Source organism: Eubalaena glacialis, chromosome 16 (assembly GCF_028564815.1).
Source record: "Eubalaena glacialis isolate mEubGla1 chromosome 16, mEubGla1.1.hap2.+ XY, whole genome shotgun sequence".
NCBI classification, from domain to species: Eukaryota; Metazoa; Chordata; class Mammalia; order Artiodactyla; family Balaenidae; genus Eubalaena; species Eubalaena glacialis.
Genome location: NC_083731.1, coordinates 74,803,079 through 74,815,539, shown reverse-complemented (window position 1 = coordinate 74,815,539; position 12,461 = coordinate 74,803,079). Strand labels below are relative to the sequence as shown.

The window sequence follows — 12,461 nt, the reverse complement described above, 5'->3', positions numbered from 1 at the left end:
GGAAGAGGCCCTGAGGTCAGTTACTAACTAACTAGTGCCAGTTAAATGAGAAAGTATCCAAACCAGGCTTTCTAATAATCACCTCTCCAATCACAACTCCATTAAGTACCATGACTCAGGAATCATGTTAACATCCCGCCAGTGGGGTTTCAGAGCTAGCAAATTGAATCAGCCTAAGACAGCGTTGGTAGGAGCATCTTTCATACCTCTGCGGTTGCAAATATTTCACTGGCAAGAAGGTAGGCACAGATCATAGTTCCAGTTCTTCCTAGAAAAGAAGTTAGTTCATGAACCATTGCTCATGGCAATACTTGGTATAAAACTACTCTCAGAAGTATTTAGAGTTCATTTTGGATTGATTTTCTTCCACTCTGAAAGTGCTGGTTCAAAATATTTCAATTCAGAGATAGACAAAGCCCTTACACTACTGGCTCTGAGGTTCTACCTGGAGTTCTGTGCTAATTGTGTGCATGAATGTGCATGTGTATGTTGTTCTTGAATCATGACCCCTGGAGACTGCAGTAACAGGCAGAGGCAATGAGCTCTGCTCTAGGACTCTAAAGCTAAAGAGATACCTACCAATTAAGAGCTAATTACACACCCTGTTTTCCTACTAATGTAAATAAAAGAAACTATAAAAGATAAAATGTGGACAGAACCCAAAACACCACCTAGCATTTGCCATACCTATTATTCCTTCCATTTTAGTTAGAGTTTTTGTGTGTTACAAGACATATATTAAAGTAGAAAGAACAGAATAATGAGCCCCCATATACCTGTTCCCAGGATTCGATAATTATCATATTGTTATACTTGTTTCTTCTTTCTCTTCCCTCATCCTTCTTTCCCTCCCCCTCTCTACACGCGCCCCAGCCCCCCCACCAGCATGTTAAAGCAAATCCTTGATTTCATGTCATTTTATCCTCAAAGTCTCATGTTTTTTTTTCCAATTTATATTTTTGTCCTGCCATACAAAATGTGAGTTAAAAAGTACATTGCATCTATTCTTTCTACAATGATCTGTAGCTTTTGTCTTAGCCAGTATATGCTGAACTTATTTTATGTAATTCCAAACTTATCCTTTTACCTTAAGATGCACTCTATTTTCTATTCTATCCTTTTGAAAAAATGAACCACTAAATTTATTTTGCAACCCATAGTTTGAAAAACAATATTCTAAGCCAAGTACTTCCGAAGAGGACTTTGTACCGCCCTGTGCTCTGGTAAGTAAAAGCTTATCAGAGGCTACTGACCATTAACAATCTAGCTCTCTAGCTCTCTAGCATGGATGGTTAACATTTCAATTCTGGAGGACATCTCTGAGTCTTTACAGCCCTTATATATTCCCATTTGAAAAAAAACTTGCAGATTCATGTCCTGGTGGCTGTGGATAAGCACAACCACAGACAAAGAGATGCCCTCTCATCCAGTCAAGTCAGGTATGCAAGGAATCATTAAAATGATTTACACTTGTCTTCAGTATTTTAACTTAAAACATAAACCTATATTCATTCACTAAACTTTTGCTATTGGACAAAGGTTTTTTTTTTTTTTTTTTTTTTTTTTTAAAATCAGAATCAAATCCATCACTGAGCCCTTTTGTAATTAAGGCAGTGGGGATTGAAGAGTTGTTTAAGTAACTTTTTTTTTTTTTTTAATATTTTTAATGAGATTCTTGTCTGCTTACATTCTTTTTATGTATGTATGTATGTATGTATGTATGGCTGTGTTGGGTCTTCGTTTCTGTGCGAGGGCTTTCTCTAGTTGTGGCAAGCGGGGGCCACTCTTCATCGCGGTGTGGGGGCCACTCTTCATCGCGGTGCGCGGGCCTCTCACTATCGCGGCCTCTCATTGCCGAGCACAGGCTCCAGACGCGCAGGCTCAGTAATTGTGGCTCACGGGCCGAGTTGCTCCGTGGCATGTGGGATCTTCCCGGACCAGGGCTCGAACCCGCGTCCCCTGCATTGGCAGGCAGATTCTCAACCACTGCGCCACCAGGGAAGCCCCTGGACAAAGCTTTTAAGTTTTTAACTATGACGAAAGGAATCTACCAAAATACCTACCAGGTATATCATATTAATGATGAAATGATGATAACATTCCTCTTAAAGCCAGGAACTAAACAAAATGTCCACTATTCACTGCTTCTATTTACTACATGGCTTAGCCAGTATTGTAAGATAAGAAAAAGAAACAAAATGTATAGGGATAAAAACAGAAGAAACAAACTCTCATTATTTGCAGACTAGAAAAGTCCAAGTAAATCTATAGGCTAACCCCTAAAACTACCTTACATGTAAGGAAAAAAAATGTCAACTTATACAAACTCATCCAGAGACTTTAAAAAAAAAAATACAACTTAATTTTGGTTTATGAAGCCAAAATTTGAAAACTATAGCCACTCTTACTCATGGCATAGATACAAAAATCCTTAAGAAAATATTAGCAAACAGAATCCAGCAATTTATTAAAAAATAATACAGCACAACAAAATTGTGTTTATTCCAGGAATTCAAGGTTAGTTTACTACTTTATAATCAATGTAATCAACCAGATTAATAGAATAAAGGTAAGAAATCATATTATTTTAAAGACACAGAAAAAGCTTCCGATAAAATTCAACATTCATTCATTATAAAAACTCTTAGCAAATTAAAGGAATGTCTTAATCTGATAAAGAATATCTAACACACACACACACACACACACACACACACACACACACCCTAAAGTAATTGATGAAATGCTGAAAGCTTTTCCTTTGAGAGCAGGAGAACAAGGATTCCTGCGATCATCATGTATAATTCAACACTGTACCAAAGGTTCTAGCCAGTGCTAGGGAAAAAAAGGATTGAAAAGGAAAAATTTAGTTCATTATTTCATACGATATAATCATGTGCCATAAAATCCAAAAGAATTTACAGACAAGTTAATAGAATTGATGAAAGAATTTAGTTAAGTTTGCAGATTTCAAGGTTAGTAAAATCAACTGCATTTAGAGCATCAACAAAAATACATTTAGGACATAAAAATTTCCAAGGGATATAATTTATAATAGTATCAAAATATCAAATATCTAGGAATAAATCTAACCACACATATACAAGCTTTCTATGCAGAAAATGAAAAGGCATTATAAAGAGAGACTGAAGAAGACTTAACTACATGAGTGGATATTTCCATTCATGGATTGGAAAACTCAGTATTGTAAAGATTTCAATTCCCCTCTATCTACAGCTTCAATGAAATTCCAAAGTTCCATCAGGGCTGTATGCTCTGTGTGTGTGTGTGTGTGTGTGTGTGTGTGTGTGTGTAACTTGACTAGCTGATTCCAAAATGTATACGGAAATGTAGATGGCCTAAAAAACCCAAACAATTGTGAAGAACAAGATGAGTGGACTCCCTTGAAAGGAAATCAGGACTTACTAGAAAGCTAAGGCAAGTAAGAGAGTTGTGCTACTAGCACACAGATAGATGAAAAAGCAATGAACAGATTAGAAAGTTCAGAAACAGACCCATGTCCTGCAGAACAGCAAGGAAATGAAATCAGTGTGCTGAAACAATTAGACAGCCATATGGAAAATGATAAAACTTGATCCCTTCCTCACACCACACACATAAATCAATTCCAAACGAAATAAAACTTATATAAGATAATATAGGACTATGTCTTTTTAAACTCAGGGAAAAATTTCTTAATTAGGACACAGAACACTAACCTTAAGAAGAGAAAGAACAATGTACACTGACTATGTTAGAAAAGAAGTGCTGTTAACCAAAAGATACTCAGAGAGAAATGGCAAATCACAGAGCAGAAAAGGTATCTTGTAATACTGTATAATACATATAACAAACAACAGGGTTAAAATTGAGAATATATAATGAATTCCTACAAGTCAATTGGAAAAAAACAAACAATCCAGGATAAAAATAGACAAGGAAATTAAACGGATACTTCACAAAAAAAGAATATCCAAGGATATCATAATAAACCTATGAAAACGTTCTCAATCTTATTAGTAACCATAGAAATGCAAATGAAAGCCATAATGAGATACAACTACACACCCACCCAATAGCTAAAAATAAAATGACTGAGAAATCCAAGTGTTGGTAAGGACATGGAACACTTGGAACTTTCATGCAATGCCAGTGGAGTGTAAATTAACTGTTTTGGAAAACAGATGACATCATCTATTAAAGCTTGAGATTCATTATCCTAAGACAAAACAATTTTAGTCCAAGGTCTACACTCAACAGAAATGTGGGCACATGTGCAACAAGAAAAATGTATTTCATAGCAGCATTATAATAGTAAAAATTGGAACCAATCCAAATGTAATAGAAAAAAGCTTCCTTTTGCAGTAGCAATATGTCTTGGGATGAATTTAACAAAAGATATACAAGACCATCATGAAGAGAAGTATAAAATATTATTGAAAGATCAGATGATTCAAATAAATAGAAAACTATTCATGTACAGTTCAATATTGCAAAGTTCTCAATGCTTCTTAATTAATCTATAGATTCAATGCAGTTCCAATAAAAATCCCAAATATATTTTCTTGTAGAACTTGATAAAATAATTCTAAAATTAAATGTAAGAAGAGTCAAGAGATTTCTGTCTTTATCAAGATGTATTATAAAGCTATAAAAATTACAATAGTGTGGTATAGAAAATTCACAGACAGTCCCAAATAGGTATGGAAACTTGGTGTATGACTGAGAAGGGACTACAAGTTGATGGGGACTACATGAGCATGTCATAGATGGTTTTAGGACAATTGTCTATCCATATGCAAAAAAAATCTCCCTCCCCAAATTCCAATTAGATTAAAGACCTAAATGTAAAAAGCGAAACTTTTGGGCTTCCCTGGTGGCGCAGTGGTTGAGAATCTGCCTGCTAGTGCAGGGGACACGGGTTCGCGCCCTGGTCTGGGAGGATCCCACATGCCGCAGAGCAGCTGGGCCCGTGAGCCACAACTACTGAGCCTGCGCGTCTGGAGCCTGTGCTCCGCAACAAGAGAGGCCGCGATAGTGGGAGGCCCGCACACCGCGATGAAGAGTGGCCCCCGCTTGCCGCAACTAGAGAAAGCCCTAGCACAGAAACGAAGACCCAACATAGCAATCAATCAATCAATCAATCAATCTTTAAAAAAAAAAAAATCACAGAATCTTTAAAAAAAAAAAAAAGCGAAACTTTACTATTTTATAAGGAGAATATCTTCACCACCTCAGTGTATGGGTGGATTTCTTAAACGTGACCAAAATGCACGAACCACGCACACACAAAAGATTGATAAACTTCACTACATTAAAAATTAAAAACTTCTATATGACAAAATAAATCATAATCAAATTTAAAAGACAACACAGTGGAAGAAGATATTTGCAATATAAATTGCTAACAAAAAATTAGCACCCAGATTATTTAAAGAAGTCCTATAAATCAATAACAAAATATTTGGGCTATCATGATATTACTGGTAATGCGCAGGCATCAACCAACAAAAAGAAGCAAAACCAAGATGAATGAAAACTTGAAAAAAGGAGCTGCTCTGGTACAGACCAACTGAATACTAGCCTTCTAAACAATCCTAGAGGAAAATCAATGAAACACACATGAACACAGAATAACGTAAGTCTGCTCTCAGAAAAAAAAATTAAATTTGAAATGAAGGTTTTCCTTTAAGCAGGGAATTAACCTGATTAAAAGAAAACTAAAGCCAGCTCTTAGATTATAATATTTTGGTTGAGCCATATTAAATGGCCTTTTTTTAAAGTAAAAGATGGTCCAAAGAAAGGCAATTCCATATGGTTCAACCTCTGTATTCTTCATTTAGGCACAATATTGTAAATTGCCATACATACAGAATATTTCGACCTGTGGAACTAAAGATAGAACTTGCCTACTAACTAATGAGCTTGAAACTACTTTTCAAATAAGACTAAAACTTTATTCTACTTAATTACAGAAGGCAGTTTTAAAGTGTGTTTTCCTGGAATTTAACATAAAAAACTGTTTCACAGCCCAATGAAACCATAATTCCTTATTTGTCAAAAATTGTGAAATATGCCTAGATGATTATTAAAAGCCTAAATCTGAATGAGAGAAGATCTGACTCAAGTTAAATTGGTTGAATTTACAACTGGCTTTCCCACCACCCCCATTTTCCCCCCACCAAAATCAACCTCTATGTATCATTACACTATAAAATTCCAGTATAATTTTTGGTCTTTGAAATGGCATTGCTGTTGACACTCTTAACTTTAAAAGGTCTTCACAAAGTTTAAGAACCACCTTAAATAAAATGAAAAGTGCTCTGATGGTTTCTAAAGTTAAACAGTGTTTGTATTTTGACATATTTTGGCAAATCAAAAATGAAGAAACCCAAATAGTCAATAAACAACGGAAAACACACTTAAGCTTCCTCAGTTCTTCTATTCCTGCTTTCTTCTCTTCTTTACTCTTTCTTCATTTCCTCCCCCCTTCCTCTCTCTTTCCTTCCCTTCCTCCAGTTTTGAAGCTAATATTAAGAAATGTTAATAATGATTAATACTGGTTAATAGCAGAATGTATCTTGTTGGTGTACTTTAATATATTTTTCAGGGCTTCCCTGGTGGCGCAGTGGTTGAGAATCCGCCTGCCAAGGCAGGGGACACGGGTTCGATCCCTGGTCCGGGAAGATCCCACATGCCGCGGAGCACCTAAGCCCGTGCGCCACAACTACTGAGCCTGTGCTCTAGAGCCCGTGAGCCACAACTACTGAGCCCGCATGCCGCAACTACTGAAGCCCGCGTGCCTAGAGCCCGTGCTCCACAACGAGAGAAGCCACCGCAATGAGAAGCCCGCACACTGCAATGAAGAGTAGCCCCCGCTCACCGCAACTAGAGAAAGCCCGCGCGCAGCAACGAAGACCCAGCACAGCCAAAAATAAATAAACAAAATAAATTTATTAAAAAAAAAAAAAAAATATATATATATATATATATATATATTTTTCAAATTTCTTTAGAAAAAGAGAAAGAAAAAGAAAAACGTTTTTTACCTTTGCCCCCCTTACAGTGAATCACTGCGACGTTTTCCTCGTCTTGAGCCATCCACTCTTTTACTTCCTTGGAGAACGCCACCATCTCACTGATTCCAAGTGAAAGATTTTTAGTTGAATGAAAATACTTCCCCCAAAATCAAGCCCTGTGTATTTAGCCCTCTTCTGACAGCCAGCTTGGCATCAAACTTACCTCAAAGAGGGGACATTGTGATCGTCAATCATGTATCGACAGACCCTATCATGGAAGTACTTAGCATCATAAGCTCTTTCACCTGAAATAAATGATGCACGGGTCATATCTCTAACCCTGATAAACACAGTAAACGGTCAAGGTGTAAGTAAGTTATACTTTTCTATTAGAAATTCCTCCTCTACCTTTAAAAGGAGCTTTCTGTCTGTCTCCTGCTGCTCTAAAAGAAACGTAAGGGTCTCAAACATAAAAGTAGAGCAGTGTTTTGTCCATCTTGAGTAACATAAGCCCAAGTTATTTTGGTTTAATAGGCCTTACTTGTACTTTTCTAGCAGGCTACTCTCTACGTTATCGGAAGGTTACACAGAGCAGAAGCCAATGCGGCCAACCAAAATACTTGCCTCCTGAAAATGTCCATTTAATATACAGGAAGAGGGTCAGCTGGGCTATAATTTGTTTGCTATAGGGTTTTGGGGTTTTTTCCCATGCAGGGCCCTGGTCTTCTCCTCACACCTCATTCCTAGTGGGTTAGAGCGTGCATTTGTTGAATTGTCTTCAAAACACAAGCTGGCAGGAAAAAACAAATATTTTCCAAAACTTACTACCACTAGACCTGACTCTCCTAAAATGGCTCTGCCCCCAGCCTCCTGCCTACCTCACAGGGCACTGTGTGCTGTTGCACTTTCTTTTCCTACCAAATAGAGCCAGCACAAGATGGAGACTTTTTAAAACTCACTTCCCGCCACCACCAAATACCTATGGTTAAATGAAATGTAAAAACTGAATCATCTTCTTACATGCAGTGAGTGACCTGTTTTCTATCTATAGTAGCAAAATATCGAGTCATGTACATACTGCAGAGATTGTAGACTCGGTAGTGGTTTTGATGCTTGGTATCCAGGAACCGTACAACTTCCTAAAAAAGATGGACACATACCTTACATATTCCACATGGCACCAACATAAGCCTTTTCCTAGGACTAACCTAAAATGATTATCACCCTTTTATTCACTGGTCCGTCACTTAGCACCCTTTTAGGGGAGATTCAGGGAATAAAAAGGTACATACATTCCAAGTCATGTCTAACCCACTGATAGTTTTCAAATAGCCCACAAACGTTGTGATGACTACTCTGATTAGCCTCTACTGTAAATACACATTGTTTAAAGCTACCAGAGAAGGAAGTTAGGTGGTCAACAAGCTTTAAGAAAATTGTAATTTGTTCTAAAATTTGTATGGAACCACAAAAGATCCTGAATAGCCAACCTTCAGAAAGAAGAACAAAGCTGGAGTTATCATGCTTCCTGATTTTAAACTATACTATTGATACAAAGCTGAAATCATCAGAACAGTAGGGTACGGGCACAAAAACAAACACATAGATCAATGGAACAGAATTGAGGGCCCAGAAAAAAACCCACACATATATGGATAATTAATTTATGATAAAGGAGCAAAGAACATACAGAAAGGATAGTCTCTTTAATATATGGTGTTGGGAAAACTGGACAGCCACATGCAAAAGAATGAAACTATACCACTATGTCACTCCATACACAAAAATTAACTCAAAAAGGATTAAAGACTTGAATGTAAGATGTGAAAACATAAAATTCCTAGAAGAAAACATAGCTGGCAATTTCACTGACGTTGGTCTTAGCGATGTTTTTGTGGATCTGACTCCAAAGGCAAGGGAAACAAAAGCCAATGTAAACAAATGGGACTACATCAAACTAAAAAGCTTCTGCATGGTGATAAAAACCAGGATCAAAACAAAAAGGCAACCTAGTGAATGGGCGAAAATATTTGCAATTTATATATCCAATAAGGGGTTAATATCCAAAATACATGAACTATACAACTTAAAAACAAAAAAAACAACCCAATTAAAAAATGGGTAGAGGACCTGAATAGATAACTTTCCAAAGAAGATATACAGATGGCCAATGGACACAAGATGTTCAGCATCACTAATCATTAGGGAAAAATGCACATCAAAACCACAGTAAGATATCACTTCACGCCTATTAGAATGGCTATTATCAAAAAGGTAAGAAATAACAAATGTTGGAGAGGATGTGGAGAAAAGGGAACCCTCAAACACTGTTGGTGGGACTGTAAATTGGAGCAGCCACTATGGAAAACAGCATGGAGATTACCCCCAAAATTAAGACTAGAACTACCATATGATCCCAGCTATTCCACTTCTGGGTATTTAGCCAAAGAACACAAAAAAACACTATAATTCCAAAAGATATATGCACCCCTATATTCACTGCAGCATTATTAACAACAGCCAAGATATGGAAACAACCCAAATGTCCACTGATGAATGAACAGATAAAGATGTGATAAATACGCGTGCACACACATGCACGCACACACACACACACAATGAATACTACTCAACCATAAAAGAATGAAGTCTTGCCATTTGCAACAACATGGATGGACCTTGAGAGTATTATGCTAAGTGAAATTGTCAGGCAGAGAAAGACAAACACCATACAATTTCACTCATATGTGAAATCTAAAAAAATAAATGAACAAACAAAAGCGAACAAAACCAAACACAGATACAGAGAACAGATTACTGGTTACCAGAGGGGAAGGGGTTTGGGGTGTGGCTGAAATAGGTAGAGGGTCAACTGTATGGTGATAGACGGCAGCTAGACTTGTGCTGGTGATCACTTTGTAGTGTATACAGATGTTGAATTTTAATGCTGTACTCCTGCAACTTATACAATAAGAAAGAGAGAGAGAGAATGGGGGGGGGGGAGGGAGAGAGGGAGGAAGGGAGAGAACAAGGAAGGAAGGAAGGAAGAAAAGAAGGGAGGAAGGAAGGAAGGGAGGGAGGGAGGGAGGAAGGGAGGGAGGGAGGGAGGGAGGGAGGGAGGGAGGGAGGGAGGGAGGAAGGAAGGAAGGAAGGAAGGAAGGAAGGAAGGAAGGAAGGAAGGAAGGAAGGAAGGAAGGAAGGAAGGAATGGTTTGCCTCAGAGCACAGTGAGCAAAGAGTCTTTACAAACTTACAGCATGATGAGGACAAAATTCACAGTGACTCTGACATCTGGATCAGGAGTTCCTCAGTGAGCCGTATAGAAAATAAACATCCAAATGAATATGCTCTGGGAGCTGAGGGACACGAGGTTAAAAAACTCAAGTTTGACAAAGAAGGTGAAGTCAGAGATGACCAAACAACTTCTAGTCACATTTCTTCAGTTATGACAGAAGAAACAGAAGAACCAGCTTCATCTAAGAATAAAGACAAAGAGAAGAGGATGAAGAGGAAAAGTGTCTTTAACAACAGAAATGATTCCAGAAAAAAAAAATTCAAGAGAAAGAATCTGATGATGCCTTAACTATAAATGAAGAGAATTCTGTGGAAAATAATCAAATAGAGGAATCTCATCTGTCTCAGGATGAGAGAGATTTACATTCTGAAGATAGTGAAAACAGAGGCCCTGCAAGCAGGATTCCAACTGCCATGAAACAGAAGAATTAGGAGGCTCCAATTCCAGTAGAACTGGAGAGATTCTCTCAGAATCTTCCACAGAAAATGACTATAAAGCCACAGAAGTCACTGATGAACTGATGGAACAAGACTATTTAGAAATACTTACATGCAGTATTTCACACTCAGCTCTAGTTTTACACTGTATGAAATTTCTGTGTAATCAAATGGACCTTTAGTTTTGCACGAGAAGAAGGCTGTAAAATAAAGTACTTCATGGGATAAACCCTGAAAGATTTGTTCTTTTAGGAACTGTGAATATCAGCTCTTCTGGGTCCTGCTTACTAAACACTTTTTGGAGGGGCGGGGGAGGATCTGGTTAAATCAGTGGTTTGTGTATAGATTTTTTTTTTAATTTAGAATTAAAGTTTTCAAACTGGAAGGTAATAATTACAATTCTTTTTTTTTTTTGGAGCGTATCATGCTTAGATTATACATATGTGAAAAGGCTTCTAGTCTTTTTCTAACAGCTCTGGCAGTTTTCATATTTTGGTCATAGTTTCAACATTTACCATATGAATTAAAGGGTTTCATGGTAGTTATTTATATTTATAAATAGAAATTACATATATGTTCATCTTTTACAGAAACAGAAAAATTAAAAATTTGCTCCCTTAGAATAATATATGTATATTTATGTGTAACATATTTTATAATATGTTATATATGTTATATGACATAACATACGTAATATAATACATATCATATAATATAAAATAAATAACATATATAACATTATAAACAAATAATATATATAACAGAATTATACACTGTATAAATGACATATAAATTGTAATTTACATACCATTCATACAAAATATAAATTATATTATATAATATATAAATTATAAATTTATATAAGTTACATATCTATATACTTATAGTATTATATATTTATGATGTTAATATATTCATAATATATGCATACTTATATATTATTGTTATATAATTATATGATATGTAATATATAGTTATATAATTTATACATTATATAATTATATATAACATATTATATATAAATATAATATATTATTATAAAGGGGGAAATGTTATATTTTTCTGTTTCTATAAGAGATGAGTTTATATATTTATAAATGGAATAATATATTTTCATGTTATATAAGACATATACATATAATATATAATTTATACATGTAATTATATATTATTCTGTATAATATATATTATATATAAGTATACATGTATTATTCTAAGGTGGAAATGTTATATTTTTCTGTTTCTATAAGAGATAGATATATATGTAATATATATTTATAAATAGAATAATATATAGTTATACTATATAAAATTTATATGCAGTTATATATAACATGATATATATTACATTTACTATATACTAATTTTATATATTATACATTATATATTAATATATATTTAATATATACTATAATATACATTTTATTTAAATATACACTATTTTAAGAGGGAAATGTATTATATATTATATAATTACATGCACAACTATACGTTATCTAATATATGCTATATAGTATAGTATATATAATATATATTACATATAATTATATACACATTATTCTGAGAGGGGAAATGTTCCATTTTTCTGTTTCTATAAGATATGCATTGGATACTTTTTCTATTGGTAATGATCGAGTCCACATCTTTCAAGGCCGTTTCTTTCTCCTCTAAGTAATTAAAAATCTGGTCCTTGTGAAACCATGGAAACTTT

The 12,461-nt window shown here is 35.4% G+C and overlaps 1 protein-coding gene and 1 pseudogene across 1 annotated transcript in view; one reads left to right on the top strand and one right to left on the bottom strand.

Annotated features, from left to right (window-relative positions):
* Window positions 1–12,461, bottom strand: part of LOC133076672 (phosphatidylinositol 3,4,5-trisphosphate 3-phosphatase TPTE2-like) — a 56,905-nt gene that overhangs the window by 29,865 nt on the left and 14,579 nt on the right. The window contains exons 8-11 of the mRNA XM_061171255.1: window positions 8,098–8,158; window positions 7,243–7,324; window positions 7,050–7,138; window positions 207–268 (exon numbers count right to left, since the gene is read on the bottom strand). Of these exons, the coding sequence (XP_061027238.1) occupies window positions 207–268; window positions 7,050–7,138; window positions 7,243–7,324; window positions 8,098–8,158 (294 nt within the window). The remainder of the gene's footprint in view (window positions 1–206; window positions 269–7,049; window positions 7,139–7,242; window positions 7,325–8,097; window positions 8,159–12,461) is intronic.
* Window positions 10,231–10,932, top strand: LOC133076650 (serine/threonine-protein phosphatase 4 regulatory subunit 2-like; annotated as a pseudogene).